Below are 19,357 nucleotides of genomic sequence, written 5' to 3' on the forward strand. Positions count from 1 at the left end.
GAACTCGGCTCGGACAATCACAAAGGCCAACCTCCTATTATTTATAGAATCCATCTACCGGCCCTGCTATCAAGGAAAGACCGCCAGCATTCTCAAAGATCCATCCCACCCTAACAATGTTTTTCAACTTCTACCACCAGGGAGAAGGTACAGGAGCCTGAACACATGCACCAGCTGGTTTCGTAACAGTTTCTACCCCACAGTTGTTAGAATACTGAATCGACTCACAAACTCTTAACATTTGCCTGAACCTGTGTTTTTGCTTTTGCTGCTGTTTACCTTTTATTTACTATCTATACTAGTTAACTATGTCAGCTCCTGTATTGCTTGCAAGACAAAGCGTTTCACAGTGCCTTGTTACAAGTAACAATAAATTCAATTCAAACAGAAGAGAGCTTGTTGGGGAAGTGGAAAGATGGTGGCAGATTCTAAATTAGAGTGGTGCTTGAAAAGCACAGCAGTTCAGGCAGCATCCAAGGAGCAGGAAAATCGACGTTTCGGGCGAAAGCGTCTATTACTGATGAAGGGCTTTCCAGCATCTGCAGCCCTTGTTTTTACCTAAAGATGGTGGCAGTACAGGAAAGGGACATTTAGTGCAGGTGGCTTTGGGGAGATATATAGTGAATGTACAGTGTGGCACATGGGAATGACTAGGTGAGGGGAAGCAGCGGGGTCGGACATGATGGATAATGCGAAAGGGGAGAGAGACGCTAGGCAAGAAGGATCGTAGGGTAATGGGCCAGTGGAAGGACAGAGTGACATGGCGGGAGGGATACAATGGGGGAATGAAATTTACGGAAGAGCGGATGGTTTACCCAGGTCTGCGCCCCCAGTCGCTTTCCTCTTTATGTTCTGTGTGCCGGTGTACCCTCCCCCAGCCCTTTCCCCTTTCGGGCCCGGACTCGGAGTGAGGCTCCGCCTCGCGCTGCACCCGGGAGGCGGAGCCGCGGCGGACGCAATGGCGGATGATTTCGTGGCGGAGGGAGAGACGTGTGAGTACCCGGGTCTCGATTGGGGATCGTGTCCCGTCCCCGTCCCCGTCGAGGTGGAACCCTCTGAAACATGTAGTTTAAGTATACGTCGTTTCTATGGTCGCGGACTGCTCAAATATTTAATTAATTGCAAGAAAATGTTTTCGTGTTTCACTTCCAGGGCAGTAATAATCCACCTTTTATATGTTCATGTAATAAAAAGACAAAGTCATAAAGGTCTGTAACGAAAATTATAGGAATGGGGCACACTATGGAAACTAGGGACAGGAGGCTGAATGATCTCTTTCTGAGCAATACTCTGACAGCACAGTATGACAATTCAAAGTAGCTCTTGAGTTCTGTTCTACCCCAACTATTCTTCAATTACCCTATCTATTTCTGTTGTTATCACCTACAATAAATTGTCCAGTATTGATTTTAAGAAGGGTTTTAAGTAAAGAATGGTAGTAGTAGAAATGCAGAACATTTAATGCGAGGGCATATTTGAATTGACAGTCCAGTAAGATGTCATCATCTATTTCTCCATGTTCCATATCTTCCATGTCATTCTCCACAGTAAACACTGATGATGCAAAATACTTGAAGAAAGTGAGGACTGCAGATGCTGGAGATCAGCATCGGAAGAGTGTGGTGCTGGAAAAGCACAGCTGGTCAGGCATCATCCGAGGAGCAGGGGAATCAAAGTTTCGGGCATAAGCCCTTTTGTATCGGGAATTCCTGATACAAAATACTTGTTTAGTATCTCTCCCATCTCCTAAGGTTCCACGCATGGGCTGCCTAGCTGATCTTTGAGGCACCCTATCATTTCCCTACTTACCTTTTTGTCCTTAATTTATGGAATCCCTTTGGATTTTCCTTAATTCTATTTGCCAAAGCTCTCTCATGTCCCCTTTTTGCCCTTCTGATTTCCCTCTTAAGTGTACTTCTACTGCTTTTATATTCTTCTAAAGATTCACTCAGTTTTTGCTGTCAATACAAGATGTATGACCAATACCTCAATTTCTGTAGTCATCCAGCATTCCCTACCCCTATCATACATGCTTTTCAGACTAACAGGAACATATTGTCCATGGACTCTCATTATCTCTTCTTTGAAGGCTTCCCATTTTCCAACAAACCCTTTACCTGCAAACATCCGCCCCCAATCAACTTTTCAAAGTCCTTGCTTAATACTATCAAAATTGGCCGCCTTCCAATTTAGAACATTAATTTTTAGATGAGGTCTTTCCTTCTCCATTTCTATTTTAAAACTAATAGAATTATGGTTGCTGGCCCCAAAGTGCTCCCCCAATGACACCTCAGTCGCTTCCCCTGCCTTATTTCCCAAAAGTAGATCAAGTATTGCACATTTTCTGCTAGGAATATCCACATATTGAATCAGAAAATTTTCTTGAACACACCTAATAAATTCATCTCTGTCTAAACCCTTAACACTATGGCAGTCCCAATCTATGTTTGGAAAGTTAAAATTGGTGGCATGTTGGCTCAGTGGTTAGCACTGCTGCCTCATAGCACCAGGGTCCCAGGTTGGATTCCAGCCTCTGGCAACTGTCTGTGTGGAGTTTGCACATTCTCCCCGTGTTTGCGTGGGTTTCCTCCGGGTGCTCCGGTTTCCTCCCATAGTCCAAAGATGTGCAAGTCAGATGAATTGGCCATGCTAAATTGCCCATGGTGTTAGGTGCCAGAGGGAAATGGGTCTGGGTGGGTTACTATTCGGAGGGTTGGTGTGGACTTGTTGGGCCGAAGGGCCTGTTTCCAAACTGTAGGGAATCTAATCTAATCTAATCTACCATAATTGCCCTAGTATTCTTGCAGATAACTGAGAGCTCCTTACAAATTTTTTTCTCAATTACCCGCTGACTATTGGGGGTTCTATAGTACAATCTCAATAAGGTAATCATCCCTTTCTTATTTCTCAGTTCCAGCCAAATAACGTCCCTGGATGTATTCCCAGGAATATCCTCCCTAAGTAGAGCTGTAATGTTATCCTTTAACAGTCACACCCCTTCCTCTCTTGCCTCCTTTCTATTCCTCCTATAGCATTTGTGTCCTGGAACATAAAGCTGCCAGTCCTGTCCATTTCTGAGCCACCTCTCTGTAATTGTTATAATATCTCAATCCCATGTTCCTAACTATACCCTGAGTTCATCAGCCTTCTCTGTTAGGCTGCTTGCATTGAAATAAATGCAGTCTAATTGATCAGCCATACCTCATTCTCTGCTTTATTTCTGCCTGCCCTGACTGACTTGCTCCTTTTCCCAATTGTATCAGTCTCAGACTGGTCTCTTTCCTCACTATCTCCCTGGATCTCATCTCCCCCACCTTACTAGTTTAAATCCTCCTGAGCAGCTCTATCAAATTTCCCTGCCAGTGTGTTAAGTCTCCTTCCAAATCAGGTGCAATCCATCCTTCTTATACAGGTCACATCTACCTCAGAAAAAAGATTCCAATGATCCAAAAATGTGAACCCTTCTCCCCTGCACCAGCTCCTCAGGCATGCATTCATCTGCTGTATCCTCCTTTTTCTACCCACACTAGCTCGTAGCACCGGGAGTAATCTAGATATTACTATCGTCGAGGACCTCCTTTTTAAATTCCTGCCTAACTTTCTATATTCTCCCTTCAGAATCTCATTGTTTTCCATTCCTATTTTGTTAATTCCATTGTGCGCAGTGATCTCCTGCTGGTCCCTCTCCCCTTTGAGAACATACTGCATCCTCTCTGAGATATCCTTGATCGTGGCACCAGGGAAGCGACACACCATTCTGATGTCTCGCTATCGGCCGCAGAAACATCCCCTGAGAGTCCATCACCCCCTACATTTTCCAAAACAGCATACTTGTTTGAAATGGTGATAGCCACAGGAGATTCCTGTACTACCTGCCTACCCCTCCTATCTTTCCTAGAGATAATCTAACTGTATCTGTGGTTTTTCTCCATTGAACTGTAGGAAGAAACTGGAGCACCTGGCTGAAACCCATGCAGATTTGGAGAGAACATGCAACCTCCATGCAGACAGTCACCCAAGGCTGCAATCATACCCATGGCTTGGTCAGAGTGCCAGGGATCTGAGCTGATTCCAGCAAAGAGTGATGGCCTGTGTGAAGCTTGTGCAATCTATTCATGTGCATGATTTTGACCAGGTGCTCTGGTTTCCTCCAGTAATTGTAAGAGGTGTAGGTTAGATAAACTGGCCATGGTAAATTGCCCCTTAGTGTTGAGGGATTTACAGGCTAGGTGGGTTAGCCATGGTAATAATTGAGATGAATTGAGCAGTACCTGAAGAGCAGTAGTCAGTAGGCAGTTATTAATGAATAAAATGCATAATATTAATTAAAAATTAAGGTTTGGATCTCCTGGAGCCAGTAATGATGTTCTACAGGAATTGAGATCATTGTTTAGTATTTGTCTTAATTATTTTTATGGTTACGTTGTGAAGATTACTTAACCAGGTAATGAATTATGGCTTAGTAGTTTTCCACTGGATAGTTTCAGATGAGGTGCACGACAAATGCAGTTATATGGTGTGAAACTGTGCAGAGATAAGGGCAGGGTTAAATTGTATAGAACATAGAATAGTACAGTACAGCACAGGAACAAGACCTTCAGCCGAACATAACACCAAATGAAACTAATCTCTTCTCCTTGCATATTCATGTGCATATCTAAAAGTTCCCTGTCATATCTGCCTCAACTACCACCCCTGGCAGTGCATTCCAGACTCCTACCACATACTGTGTAAAAAAAAAAAAAAATTGCCCCTCACATCTCCTTGAACTTTCCCTCTCTCACTCTAAATGCATGCCCCCCTAGTATTAGACAAAAAGTTCCCTGTCATATCTGCCTCAACTACCACCCCTGGCTGTGCATTCTAGACTCCTACCACATACTGTGTAAAAAAAAAAAAAATTGCCCCTCACATCTCCTTTGAACTTTCCCTCTCTCACTCTAAATGCATGCCCCCCTAGTATTAGACATTTCAACTCTGGGGGGAAAAAGAATTCTGACCATCAATCTTAGCCATGCATCTCATAATTTTGTAGACTTCTATCAAGTCTCCCCTCAGCCTCTACTGCTGAAGAGAAAACATCCTGGGTTTTTCTAGCCTCTCCTTTTAGCTCATACACCTAATCCAGGCAACATTATGATAAACCTCTTCTGCATCCTTTTCAAAGCCTTCACATCATTCCTATAATGTGGTGAACAGAATTGAATGCAAATGTGGCCTAATCAAAGTCTTATAAACATGCAATCGTGACTCTTTTACTCAATTCCACCACCTTTAAAGGCAAGCATGCCTTAACCACCCTATCTGCTTGCATGGCCACTTTCAGGGAGCTATGAACTTGAATCACAAGATCCTTCTGTACATCGATGTTGCTCAGAGTCCTGCCATTATCTGTATACCTTTCCTTAACATTTGATTTTCCCAAAGTGCAGCACCTCATACTTGCCTAGTTTAAACTCCATCTGCCATTTCTCCACCCATATCTACCACTGATCTATACCCAGCTGTATCCTTTGACAACCTCCATACTATCCAAAATTCCACCAATCTATGTATCAACTGCAAACTTACTATCCCACTGTTCTATATTTTCATCCAAGTCATTTGGACAGCAGTGGACCTAGATGCATCCCTTCAGATCCCCACTAGTCACAGACCTCCAGCCTGAAAAAGCTCCCTCCATCACTACCCTCTGTCTTCTGTGAGCAAGCCAATTCTGAATCCACTAAGCCAAGTCACAGTGGATCTTATGCATCTTAATCTTCTGGATGAACTTATTATGAGGCACCATGTCGAAAAATCAATGTAAACAACACCTACTGCTCTACCCTCATTAATCACCTTTATCAAGTAGAGAGCATTTGTAGGTAGATTATGGAAATCTGCAGGGCTAATTAGGTTGTGATATTTGGTGATTTCAGTTACCCTATGATAGACTGGAAAAAATGTAGAGTGTGGGGCATAGAAGGGGAGAAGGGCCTGCAATGTGTGCTGGAAAGCTTTCTGGAACAGTACATTTCCAGTTCTTCAGGTTGCTGGATCTGGGTCCGAGGAAATGAAGCAGGCAAGGAATGGAGAAAGTCAGAGTGAGAGAGCATTTGGAAAATAGTGATCATAACAACAATAAGTTCAATATTAAACTGGAAAATGATAAATTGAAGAAGATTCCAGACTGGAAATATGCAGATTTTAGGGATCTGAAATTTGAACCAGAGTTGGTTGATTGGAAATGCATTTTGATGGATATATGGTGGATGCAAAATGGGTGAATTTCAAAAGAGAGTTGAATCGGGTGCAAACTAGGTGCATATCCATAAGAAATAAAACTGATGTATCCGAAGCTAGAGTGTCCTGGATGACAAACGATGTTGATGAGAAAAATAAGGAAAATAAGGGCCACATGGTGGCTCAGTGGTTAGCACTGCTGCCTCACAGCGCCAGGAACCCGGGTTCGATTCCCACCTTGGGCTACTGTCTGTGTGGTATTTGCACATTCTCCCCATGTCTGTGTGGGTTTCCTCTGGGTGTTCCGGTTTCCTCCCACAATCCAAAGTTATGCAGGTCAGTTGAATTGGCCATGCTACATTGCCCATAGTGTTGGGTGCATTAGTCAGGGGTAAATAGGAGGAAAGGGGAATGGGTTACTGTTTGGAGGGTTGGTGTGGATTTATTGGGCCAAATGGCTTGTTTCCAAACTTGGGGAATCTAACCTAATGTAATACTGGAATAATAATAGCAATATAAATCAGGAAGAGTATCTCAAATGTACGATGCGTGATAAGGCTGGAATAAGGAAGGCTAACAGGAAGCATGAGGAAAGGATGGCAGGCCACGCTAAAACAAATCTTCAAACATGTTAATAGTTAAAGAAGGATATGGTGGGCCCCAAAGGGAACAAGCAGGGCAAGCTGCTCATGAAATATTTTGCTTCCGTGTTTAGCAAATTAGAAGGTAGTGACAATGGCTTAATTCAAAATGTGGGTGTTGTGCACTCCAGGTAAAGAACTCATCAGGCCCGATGGGATGCATCATAGATTGATGAGAGAGATTAGAGAGCAAATTGCCAAGCCATTGACAAACATTTTCCAGGTCCTTCTCAACACAGAATTAGTCCTGGGGAAGTGGAGCATTTGAAGTATGATTCTGTTGTTTGGGTACCAGGGTGCAGTGTGTTATGTGTGAAGAACACCTGCACAATGTCTTCATAACATAGCACCCTGGAGCTGGGCAAAGCAGAAGAAGAACACCTACACAATATCATCAGAAACAAAGGGTTCCCAAAAAGCATAGTCTGCCATTACCTACATGCAGACCACAACAGGGAGACACAACACGTCTGGACACACTGGCCACACTGCCATACATTAAGGACATATCTGAAATGACCACAAAACTACTCCGACCCCTGGATATCATGCCACACTACGACAGCTACTAACAAGTATAAAGGATCCCATACCCACAACCAATAGAACCAATGTTATATACGAAATACCATGTAAATACTGCCATGTAAATACTACATAGGGCAAACAGGAAGGAAATTAGCCACCAGAGCATATGAACACCAACTGTCCACCCCAAGAGACATGACCAGCTATCACTTATCTCCATATACACAGACAATGAAGGACACCAATCGACTGGGACATTGTGTCCATTCTAGGACAAACCATACAGGGACATATTTGAGAATTCCTGAAAGCCTGGCACTCAAGCCGGAGTTCTATTAAGAACCATGTAGAGTTGGACCTCATATACCAACCACTAAGAAACAACCAGCAACAAAACTGGAAATGACCCTAGCAGACGCAGGTACATAAATAGCAAGCAGAACAGCACACCAATACTTCACGAGAGGCTCACTGATGATATTACCTAGAATGGTGACAAAACATCTGCGAACAAACTTATCAGGTCGGCGAGCAAGTCAAAACCTCATCCACAAGCTGAGCTACAAATCTTCTCGAATACTATGATGCCAGTGTTTAAGAAGGGAGCAAATGATAATCCAGGTAACTACATTAATAGGAAAACTGACAGAGGCCATAATACAAGATAAGGTAAATGAACACTTCAAGAAAAATAAGTTAATACTCAACAGTCAACATGGCTTTGTTAAAGGCAGTTCATGTCTGACAAATTTGATTGAGTTCTTTGACGAGGTGACATAGGCAGTGATAATGCTGAAGATGTTGTATACTTGGACTTTCAGAAAGCATTTGATTCAGTGCCACATGGCAGGTTGGTCAGCAGGTTAGATATGTTTGGAATTATTGGGTCTTTGGCAGCATGAATTAGAAGTTGGCTCATAGATAGGAAACAGAGATTGGGTATAGATAGGCATTTCCCAGATTGAAGATGAGTTGAAAGTGATGTTGGGATCCTTGCTTTTTCTGATTTATATAAACAATGAAAAGATGGATGTTGAGGGCAAAATCTCTAAATTTGTGGATGATACTCAGCTAGAGAGAATAGTGAATTGTGAGGATGGTTTAGGGCCAATTTTGGAATATTGCATGCAGTTCTGGTCTCCTTCCTATCGGAAAGATGTTGTGAAACCTGAAAGGGTTCAAAAAATATTTACAAGGATGTTATCAGTGTTGGAGGATTTGAGCTAAAGGGAGAGGTTGAATAGGCTGGGGCTGTTTTTCTTGGAGTGTCAGAGGCTGAGGTGTGATCTTATAGAGGTTTATAAAAATCATGAGGGGCATGGATAGGATAAATAGACAAAGTTTGTTCCCTGGGGTGTGGGAGTCTAGAACTAGAGGGCATAGGTTAGTTTGTTCCCTGGGGTGTGGGAGTCTAGAACTAGAGGGCATAGGTTTAGGGTGAGAAGGGAGAGATATAGAAGAGACATAAGGGGCAACCTTTTCATGCAGAGGGTGGTAAATGTATGGAATGAGCTGCCAGAGGAAGTGGTGGAGGCTGGTACAACTGCAACATTTAAAAGGCATCTGGATAGGAATATGAATAGGAAGGGTTTAGAGGGATATGGGCCAGGTGCTGACACGTGGGACTGGATTGGGTTGGGATACCTGGTCGGCATGGACGGGTTGGACCGAAGGGTTTGTTTCCATGCTGTACATCTCTGACTCTATGACTTCACAGGGACATTGACAAGTTGGCCAAATGGCAGACAACTGGCAGATGAATTTCAATGCAGAGACATGTGAGGTAATGTACTTTGGTAGAAGAAACTTGTTGAGACAATACAGACTCAAGAATACAGGGGTAGTACAGTTAGGGTTCACGTGCATGATTCACTGAAGGTGGCCAGACAAGTTAAAACGGTTGTTAAGAAGGCTTATAGGATCCTTGGATTTATAATAGGATCCTTGGAAAGTATAAAGGCAAGTTAGTGATGCTATACCTTTCCAAATCATTTGGTTTTTGTGTTCAGTTCTGGGCACCTTTTTAAAGGAAGGATATTAAAGCCCTGGAGAGCGTGAAATGAGATTTACTCAAATGATACCAGGAATGAGGGATTTTAGATACAAACAAAGATGGCAGAAACAGGGATTATTCTCCTTGGAGCAGTGGAGATTAAGAGGTAACCTTACTGAGATGTTCAAAATTCTCAACAAGAAAAGAAGGTAAAGGAGAATATTCTATTTTCCACGAGTTGGTATGTCAGTAATTCGGGGTCACAATTTCAAGGTTGTCAGCAAGAGGACTAGGAGTGAGATGAAACTTCTTCACTCAGAGATGTTAGGATTTGGAAGGATTTGGTATGTAATGCTTGGGAGAGTAGTGGATGTGGATTCCCATAGGATGTTTCAAAAGAGTGCTATATATATATATATATATGGATTGGAGTTGGGTAGCTGTTTTGGGAGCTGTCACACACGTGAAGGTTCGAATGGGTTCCTTCTATACAGTAAAATTCTTTTGATTCTATGATTTTAAGCTGAGCAGGGTTTTTCAATAACTAGTGTTTCTAGAGATGGAGGATAGGTGTTGGCCAGTATGTTGTTGGGAGGTGAAAAAGTATGAATATGAGAGTCAGCAGTAGTTTAGACTGGTTCAGGCACAGTTAAGTCAGTGTTACAGAAGTAAAGCGAGACATTGGATAGGACATATGGTTGAAAGCTCAACTTGGACAAATAGGAGAACAAAGTCATGAGAGTGGAAGAAAATGCAGTCAGTTATGGAGTGTCTGGCCATGGTCCAGCTGGATAACTGAATTTTCTCATGGTAGAAAATGGAGGGGTCACGAAAGTTGGAAGTGAAGTAGAGCTGGGCAGAGTCAGCATTAAATATCTGACTCTAGTTTGTGCATGATATTAGTGAGAAACAGCATAAAGAGGACGAAGAGGCAGGAGCCAGGGACTTGAGGTTACAATTTGCATATGATTAAAAGCTATTCGTACTTAAACTAGATAGAATGTCTTTTGTGATTTGGGTCAGGCTTGTTTCAGTGTTGTGACAAGATTGGATTGCAGAGGATCAAATATGGAGTTGTGGGAAAGCTGGTCACAAACTTGAGACATGTCGTATAAATGAGGAGCAGGAGGAGGCCATTCAGCCCTTCAAATCTGATCCACCATTCATTAATATCATAGTTTATCTGATAGTTATCCAAAGATTCAAAGATTTTGCACAAGTATGGATTAGGGTAATGGTGGTGCAGTTTGTCAAGTCAGGAATCGCCAGGGTGAGTGAATAGGGAAGGTACGGTGTTGTGTATATAGAGTCTAGATAAAGTGGTTACATGAAAACATCGAGGTTAGTGAGGGTATCTTGTGAAGGCTGGTAGAGAGGAAGGAATAAATAGTAATGGGTGTAGAGACATATTGAATGAGATATTTGGCTCGCATGAGCTGATACATTGAACTATCGAGGATTTGCAATATAAGAACATGCCATTTAACACAAATGGTCCACATTGCTCTCCACACACTCTCCTCCCATTCCAACTACCTCATCTCCGCTCTCTAAATAAAGACATGCCCCCTTAGTTTCAGATTTGATTGATTAAGAATTACCTTGTCTTTATTCCCTAATTTTAGTTTCTACTGCGAGTGGAAACATTCTGTCTGAGTTAACTCTGATGAACTCAATCATAACTTTAAAGATCTTGATTAGGTCACCTCTAAATGTATCCTTTTCTTAAGAAAGATCCTCTTGGTCATGTTCTGCTGGGCTGTTGTAAGACTCTATCATGCTAACATTTCACCATGTTTTCTTTTCTTGAAGTACTACGGTCAGAGCAGGATTTCCATGATGCAGCAAAGGGGAATGACGTGATCAGAATGGAACTGCTTTTGAAGAAGGGAGTGAATATCAATGCCAAAAACAGTGTAGGTAAAATATTTATTTTTCTTTAGTTAGTGATGTACATCAGCATCCAGGTTAAAGAGCACTGCAGAAAGACACAATAAACGTTTACGTATGCATAGAGTTTGCAAGGCTCTACAATTAAACACTAATATTTAGTGTGGAGGCATGTAGTTAGGTGCATCTCTGCTCCGTTCCACCACTGACTCTGTTCAAATAGCAGGATTTTCCATTCTTTTAATTCACATTTAGCTTTTTCCATGCATTAAAAGCAGGCAGCAGTCTGCAGTCATTAGATCACAATCAGGATGATCAACATCGCAGAGCAGGTGTGTTCACGTTGGTGTCCTGGGCCTGTATTTATCCCACATTTAATTCCAGCAGATTATCTGCTCACATTATCACCGTGCTGTTTGTGAGAGTTTGCTTTGTGCAAATTGGCTATTATGTTTCCTATTGTACTATAGTGAGTATAGTTTCTAGATTTCCAAAGTGCTTTGGGACATAAAAGGAGTGAGATAAATATACAGCTTTTTTTTAACATTACAACCAATTTCCACATCTAAAATAGGGTTGTAACTGAACCATCAACAAAGACTAGCAGGTAGTCATAGTGTCATACAGCATGGAATTGGCTCATTGAGATTCGCTGAACAATCTACACTAATGCCACATTTCAGCACTTGGCCTACAGCCTTGAATGTTATGACACTTCATACACTCATCATCATGAAGATTTTGAGCTTTCCAGTCTCTGTTACCTTCCCAGGGCAAATGCATTCCAGATTCCCACATCCCTCTAGTGGAAACATTTTTCCCCAAATTTACTATTAATTTCCTGATCTTCATCTAAAGCTGCGTCACTCATTACTGATCTTTCAACTAAGATGAACAGCTGCCGCCTGTCCATGCCCCTCATAATCTTACACATCTCAAATCAGCTCACCCCTCAGTCTTCTCTGCTCTAAAGAAAACAATCCCAGCCTATTCAGCCTCTCTTCATAGCTAAAATGCTCCAATCCAGGCAAGATCCTGATGAACCTTCTCCAGTGCACTTGCATCCATCCTATGGTGTGGTAGCTAGAACTGCACACAGTACTCCAGCTGTGGCTTCACAAAAGTTTTGTACAACTCCAGCAAAACCTCCCTCCTCTAATAATCCATGCTATGGCAGATAAAGACGTTTGCCCTGTATTCCTTCTGAACCATCCTATTAATCTATCCAGTCGCCTTAGGGTTCTGTGGACAAGCACCCTAAGTTCTCTCAGCTCTTCTGAGCTTCCTGATGTCCTGCCATTCATTGAGTACTCCCTCATTTTGTTACTTCTTCCAAAGTAAACACTTTTCAGGATTTCATTTCATCTGTCATTGATCTGACCATCTGAACAAACTACATATCTTCCTGTGACCTAAGACCTTCCTTACTTACAACCGCACAGCCAATCTTTGTGCTATCTACAAACTTACTTATTATCCCCCAAACATTCTCATCTATATCATTTATATATATCACAAACAATTGCAACAAACCCAGCAGTAATTCCTATGGTACTCCACTGGAAGCTAACCTCAGCCTAACCCTCACCATCTGTCTCCTACTATGAAGCCAATTTTGGGTCCATCTTGCACAATGCTCATCAACACTCCTGATCACCTCAAAATTCAATCAGATTTGTAAGGCTTGATCTCCGTTTTACAAAGCCATGCTGACTACCTGATCAAACTTTGCCTGTCCAAATGGAGATTAATTCTCTTTTTTAGAATTTTCTCCAATAATTTCAGTACCATTGATATGAGGCTCACTCGTCTGTAATTTCCTATTCTATTTTGACCACCCTTCTTGAAAACTGGAATCACATTAATTATCCTCTAATCCTCTGGCACCTCTCCTGTGGCCAGATAAAAATTAAGACTTTGGGTCATAGCCTGTTAATTCCTTCCTTGCTTCATAGTAGTCTGGAACACAGTACATCCAACTAGTGGAATTGTCCACTTTAAAGCCTATCAAAATCTTCAATACCTTCTCACCTCCCTATGTCAGTCTGCTCAAGAACCTCACAGTCTCTATCCCCAGATTCTGTACCTGCATACTCCTCCGAAGTCCAGCATGAAAAAAGCAGAAATTTAATTTGAGTTTTCCTATCATTTATTTTACAGTACAAGTATTGTTGGATAAACTCGAATGTCAAAAGGAAAGGAACTTATGAAAGGAAATATTGTTCTATATGCAGTGTTGGGAGCAGATTTTCCTAACCGTTGCCTATTCTCTGCGTACAAAAGATTATGAAGTGGATAGAGATCTATTCTGCTAGGACTCTATCTCTTTATATTAACCCAGATCACAGAATCACAATATGTTATAGTACAGAAGGAGCCAATTTGGCGTATTGTTTTTTGCACCATCTGTTTGGTGCCAATTTCTTGGCTTTTCCTATTGTTTTCTATGGTTATTTAAGTAACCATCCAATACTCACGTGAATCCCTCAATTGAACCTGCCTCCACTACATTTCCAGACAGGGTATTCTATACCTTAACCCCTTGTTTGAAGAAAAGGTTTTTTTTTCTTATCTCATAAATAACTTAATTTCATAATCGATTTATAAATGCTAACATTTCCTTCCTATCCACTCTGTCCAGACCCATTTTGATTTTGAAAATGTCTATAAAATCTCCTCTTAGCCTTCTCCTCTCCAAGGAAAACAGTCCGAATGTCCCCAATATTTCCCCATAACTGAAGTGTCTCATGCATGAAATGTGAAAAAACACTACATTGGACAAACAAACAGGAAACTTACTACCAGGATACATGAACACCAACTAGATTTAGATTTAGATTACTTGGAAATTTATATTTAGATTACTTACAGTGTGGAAACAGGCCCTTCGGCCCAACAAGTCCACACCGACCTGCCGAAGCGCAACCCACCCATTCCCCTACATTTACCCCTTTACCTAACACTACGGGCAATTTAGCATGGCCAATTCACCTGACCTGCACATCTTTGGACTGTGGGAGGAAACCGGAGCACCCGGAGGAAACCCATGCAGACACGGGGAGAATGTGCAAACTCCACACAGCTAGTCGCCTGAGTCGGGAATTGAACCTGGGTCTCTGGCGCTGTGAGGCAGCAGTGCTAACCACTGTGCCACCGTGCCGCCCACAACTATCCACGAAAGGACACAACTCACTATCACTAGTCTCTATACATACAGACAAAGAAGGACATCACTTTGACTGGGACAGCACACACATTCTAGGACAGGCGAAACAAAGACACGTGTGAGAATTCTTAGACGCATGGCATTCTAACCAGAACTCCATTAGTAAACACATTGACATAGATCTCATTTACCTTCCCTTGGGAAAAAAAAGAACTGTAACTGACATCGCTCACCTTAAGAAAGCAAGACCTATAAATGGGTCAGTGTGATGCTTTAGCCAGATAAGAATATGGTACAAAATATCTTAACTGCTGTGTTTTTAATGCAGACTGTTCACAGTAAGAAGAGTGCATTTTGAGTCTGATGTTTTGTTAAGATTTTGGAGTATATTAGAACTTGAGGCTGAGCTGTTTCAGTTCTGTTAATTATTGTTAAGACTTTATTGGCCCCCCTTCATATTGCAAATTCAAAGAATGTTGATCTCTACCAAAGTTGCCACTGTAATACCGACTGTTTTATTTGGGAAGTTTCATTTGGCGAACATATTTTAAAATATTCAGCACTTGTTTCCGACAGATATATGAGACTTGAATCTGAACTGAAACTGTCTCTTCAATTGCTAAAGCACAAAAAATACTTTGTTGTTTCTTGCTGTTCCAGACTTTTGAAATACTTTTCCTGACAGCTTTCACATTAGCCAAGTATCAATTTGTTAAAGGAAAATAATTTTTGAATAACCTGAATGACTCAAACCTTAATTAACCCACCCAGGAGTCCTGAACCCCAATACTATGCAGAGGACTCAAACCTCAGTCAAATTCCCCCCCTCCCTCAGTGCAGCACAAAGGACTGGAACCTCAGTTTGTCAGCACGCTTGCGAAATAGTGTCTATTGACTGAACTAATTACTGTCCAAGGAATCCATAGAATAGCGAGCAATCGATGTGTTTTGTCACAATCTCAAAGAATTCAGTAAGACTTGTGAGACATGACCTGCCCATCACAAAGTTATTCTTTTCCAGATAATCGTAAATCCTGTCTCTCAGAATCATCCCCAATAATTTGCCTACCACCAGTGCAGGACTGACTGGTCTGTAATTCTTGGGGTTATCCCTATTTGCTTTCTTGAACAAGAGAGTAATATTTGCCACGCTCCAATCATCTAGTACTACTCCAGCGGACAGTGAGAATGCAAAGATCATTGCCAAAGATGCAGCAATCTCTTCCCTCGCTTCCTGTAGTATCCTGTGTAGCCCAGGGGACTTATCTGTCCTCATGTTTTTCAAAATTTCCAGCACATCCTCCTTCTTAACATCAACCTGTTTGATTGTAACAGCCTATTTCATGCTGTCCTCATAAAAGGCAAGATCCCTGTCACTAGTGAATACTGAAACAAGGTATTCATTAAGGTCTTCCCCAACTTCTTCCGATTCTAGGAACAAGTTCCTTCCACTACCCATGATCGGCCCTATGCTCACTCTGGCCATCCTCTTGTTCTTCACCTAAATGTAGAACGCTTTGGGAGTTTTGGTTGATCCTACCTGCCAAGGATTTTTCATGCTCCCTTCTAGCTTTCCTAAGTCCAAAGATGTGCAGGTCAAGTGAATTGGTTATGCTAAATTGCCCATAGTGTTAGGTGCATTAGTCAGAGGGAAATGTGGCTGGGTGGATTATTGTTCGGAGGGTCGGTGTGGACTTGTTCGGCCGAAGGGCCTGTTTCCACACTATAGGGAATCTAATCTAATCTAATCTGAGTCCATTCTTCAGTTTTTCTTGGCTACCTTGTAACCTTCTAGAACTCTGTCTGATCCTTGCTTCCTTCTTCAACCTTAAGTAAGCTTCCTTCTTTCTCTTGACCAGGTGTTCCACATCTCTTGTCATCCAAGGTTCCTTCACCCTACCATCCCTTCCTTGCCTCAGTGCGAAAAACCTATCTAGCATTCGCAGCAAGTACTCCCTGAACAGCCTCCACATTTCTGTCGTGCATTTCCCTGAGAATATCTATTCCCAATTTATGTTCCACGGTTCACTGTCTGCTCCTATCCCTCTCCATGACAGGGAGTTGTGATCAGTTACCGAAATGTTTTCCCACCAAGAGATCTTGGTCAGTTGCCAAGCACCAAACTCAGAATGGCCTCCCCTCTAGTCAGCCTATCTACATACCGAGTCAGGAATCCTTCCTGGACACACCTGACAAAGTCTGCTCCATCTAAACTATTTGTTTTAAGGAGGTTCAAATCAATATTCGGGAAGTTGAAGTCATCCATGACAACAACCCTGTAACTTCTGCACTTTTCCTAAGTCTGCCTCTCAATCTGCTCCTCCGTGTCTCTGTTGCTATTGAGGAGTCTACAGAAAACTCCCAATGAAGTGACCACTCCTTTCCTGACTCAGTAGATAAACCCTGCTCAATGACCTTCCTTTCTGTAGCTGTGATACTATCCCTGACTAGTAAGCTCTTTTCTCTCGCTCCCTAATTCTTTTGAAGCATCTAAACCCCGGAACATCCAATAACCATTCCTTCCCCCGTGATATCCAAGTCTCCGTAATGGCCACAGCATCATAGCTTCAAGTAGTGAACCATGCTCTAAATTCATCACCCTTATTCCTGACACTTCTTGCGTTAAAATAGATACACTTCAACCCATCACACTGACTGCAACTTTTACCCTGTCAACTTTCTATTCGTCCTCATAGACTCTATGCATGCTTTATCTGCTTTTTCCCCAGCTACCCCATCCTCTGATCTGTAGCTCCGTTTCCCATCCACTAAACTAGTTTAAACCCTCCCGAAGAGCTCCAGTAAACCTCTGCCCAGGATATTGATACCCCTCAAGTTCAAGTGCAAGCGGTCCTTCTTGTACAGAAGGTATCCCAATGATCCACATAGAGTGGATAGCCAGAGACCTTTTCCCTGTGCAGAAATGTCTCTCACAAGGGGGTATAAGTTTTAGGTGATTGGAGGAAGGTTTAGGGGAGATGTCAGAGGCAGGTTTTTTATACAGAGAGTGGTGGGTGTGGGGAATGCACTGCCAGCAGTGGTAGCACAGTCAAATAAATTAGGGACATTTAAGTGACTCTTGGATATGCACATGGATGATAGTACAATGAAGGGTATGTAGGTTAGTCTGATCTTAAAGTAGGATAAAAGGCCAGCACTAAGGGCCGAAGGGCCTGTACTGTGCTGAACTGTTCTATGTTCTATATATATCTGAAGCCGTCCCTCCTACACCAGCTCTAAAGCCACGTGTTCAGCTGTCCTAGCCTCACTAGCCCATGGAACAAAGGGATACAGATCCTTAGAAAATAGGCAACCGGTTTAGATAGAGGATCTGGATCAGCGCAGGCTTGGAGGGCCGAAGTGCCTGTCCCTGTGCTGTAATTTTCTTTGTTCTTTGTTTGTAGCACCTGAACCAAGTTGGGACCACCCTCCTTGCAAAGAGGTTTGCTGGTGCAGTTAATGGAGGTTTAAATAAATTTGGGTAGTGGGTTGGGAAGGATATGGAGTGGAGGTAATGCATAGACAAGTATAGACTAAGAACATAGTCAATTTAGAAGGCAGTGGAACTATAGCCAAGATAAGGCAGAAGAGAGCATGGGCAAAGCTATTAAAGCACAGATTTGAGATGGCCCAGGGAATCTCTTGTGGACTTAGACCTGTAAAGCCTCTCTCTAGGTTTGTCCCGGAGGTCGTACTCTTTGGAAGTCTGGAATAAAAAACTCTTACAGTTTAGTTTAAATTTTAGTTATCCCCTTTATTCACTAATGGCATCACTGTTACAGCATAACACTAAAGGTAAAAAAAAATAGGGGTGGCACGGTGGCTCAGTGGTTAGCACTGCTGCCTCACAGCACCAGAGACCCAGGTTCAATTCCAGCCTCGGGCAACTGTCTGTGTGGAGTTTGCACATTCACCCCGTGTCTGCGTAGGTTTCCTCTGGATGCTTGGGTTTCCTCCCACAGTCCAGAGATGTGCCACGCTAAATTGCCCATTAGTCAGAGGGAAATGGGTCTGGATGGGTTACTCTTCGGAGGGTCAGTGTAGACTTATGGGGACGAAGAGCCTGTTTCCACACTGTAGGGAATCTAATCATGATACCTATAAGCCAAACTAACTAGGTTCTAATAACCTAGGTGAGTAGGGTACCAAGAGCCTGAGCAGGATACTCCGATGTACTGATACAAAGTGCTTCCTTTATACAAAAGTTTGCAAAAACATTGCATGTTCTTAATTAGACAGATAACAATGAAAGACAATAATTCATAAGGAAGAAAAGTTAATTGACAGGTCTGTGTACGCTTGACTAATCACTTCTACAGGCCCTAAGCCATTCACCAGGTCGGAAAAACATGCCCAGCTGAGTTAGGCGCCTGCTAGCGAGATAAACGCCTATCAAAGAGGTACCAGTCTGAGCTAATTGGAGAGTTCATAAGGTAATCTTGCACAGCTCACATGTCAGATACAATTATTTTACAAAATGGCGTCTTAGCAAGGAGGGCAAGCTTTTGACCATAAAATGGCTTCCTGACACATTGTGCCAGAATCTCTTCAATATTAGGCCTGAATTTAAACTGATTGATTAGTCTTCGAATTAAGCATGCTTCCTTTTCAGGGTTGTGATTCAAATTCAAATAATAATATAAGATCTGCTTACAGGGGAACCTTGATTATCCGAACGTGATGGGCGGGCACTATTTTGTTCGGATAATCAATTATTCGGTTAATCGATTAAATGCCTTTTCTCTGGGGCTCGGAGTTTTTAACGTCTGCTCCCTGTTCAGGAGACTGCAGCAGCACAGTGCACGCGAGGCCCCACCTCCAACCATGCCCTCTCCACCCCCGATGCCATCCAACACTGCCCCTGCCCCCAATCACATGCAACACCTCCCCCCGCTCCCAACATTGATCCCACCC

At 42.5% G+C, this 19,357-nt stretch overlaps 1 protein-coding gene across 9 annotated transcripts in view; it reads left to right on the forward strand.

Annotated features, from left to right (window-relative positions):
• The first annotated feature begins 575 nt into the window (after window positions 1-575).
• ankdd1a (ankyrin repeat and death domain containing 1A) overlaps window positions 576-19,357 on the forward strand; it is a 294,535-nt gene continuing 275,753 nt past the window's right edge. For 4 of the 9 annotated variants that reach the window (XR_006309520.1, XM_043677683.1, XM_043677682.1 and 1 more), the window contains exons 1-2: window positions 576-992; window positions 11,200-11,303. Coding sequence is in view for 7 of the 9 variants with exons in the window: in XM_043677683.1 (XP_043533618.1) it covers window positions 761-992; window positions 11,200-11,303 (336 nt within the window). In the remaining 2 variants the exon portion in view is untranslated. Of the gene's footprint in view, window positions 993-11,199; window positions 11,304-19,357 lie in introns of those variants that run through there. The other 5 variants (XM_043677678.1, XM_043677681.1, XM_043677680.1 and 2 more) reach the window with 3 other exon arrangements.

The sequence above is a fragment of the Chiloscyllium plagiosum genome, chromosome 36 (assembly GCF_004010195.1).
Source record: "Chiloscyllium plagiosum isolate BGI_BamShark_2017 chromosome 36, ASM401019v2, whole genome shotgun sequence".
Lineage (NCBI taxonomy): Eukaryota > Metazoa > Chordata > Chondrichthyes > Orectolobiformes > Hemiscylliidae > Chiloscyllium > Chiloscyllium plagiosum.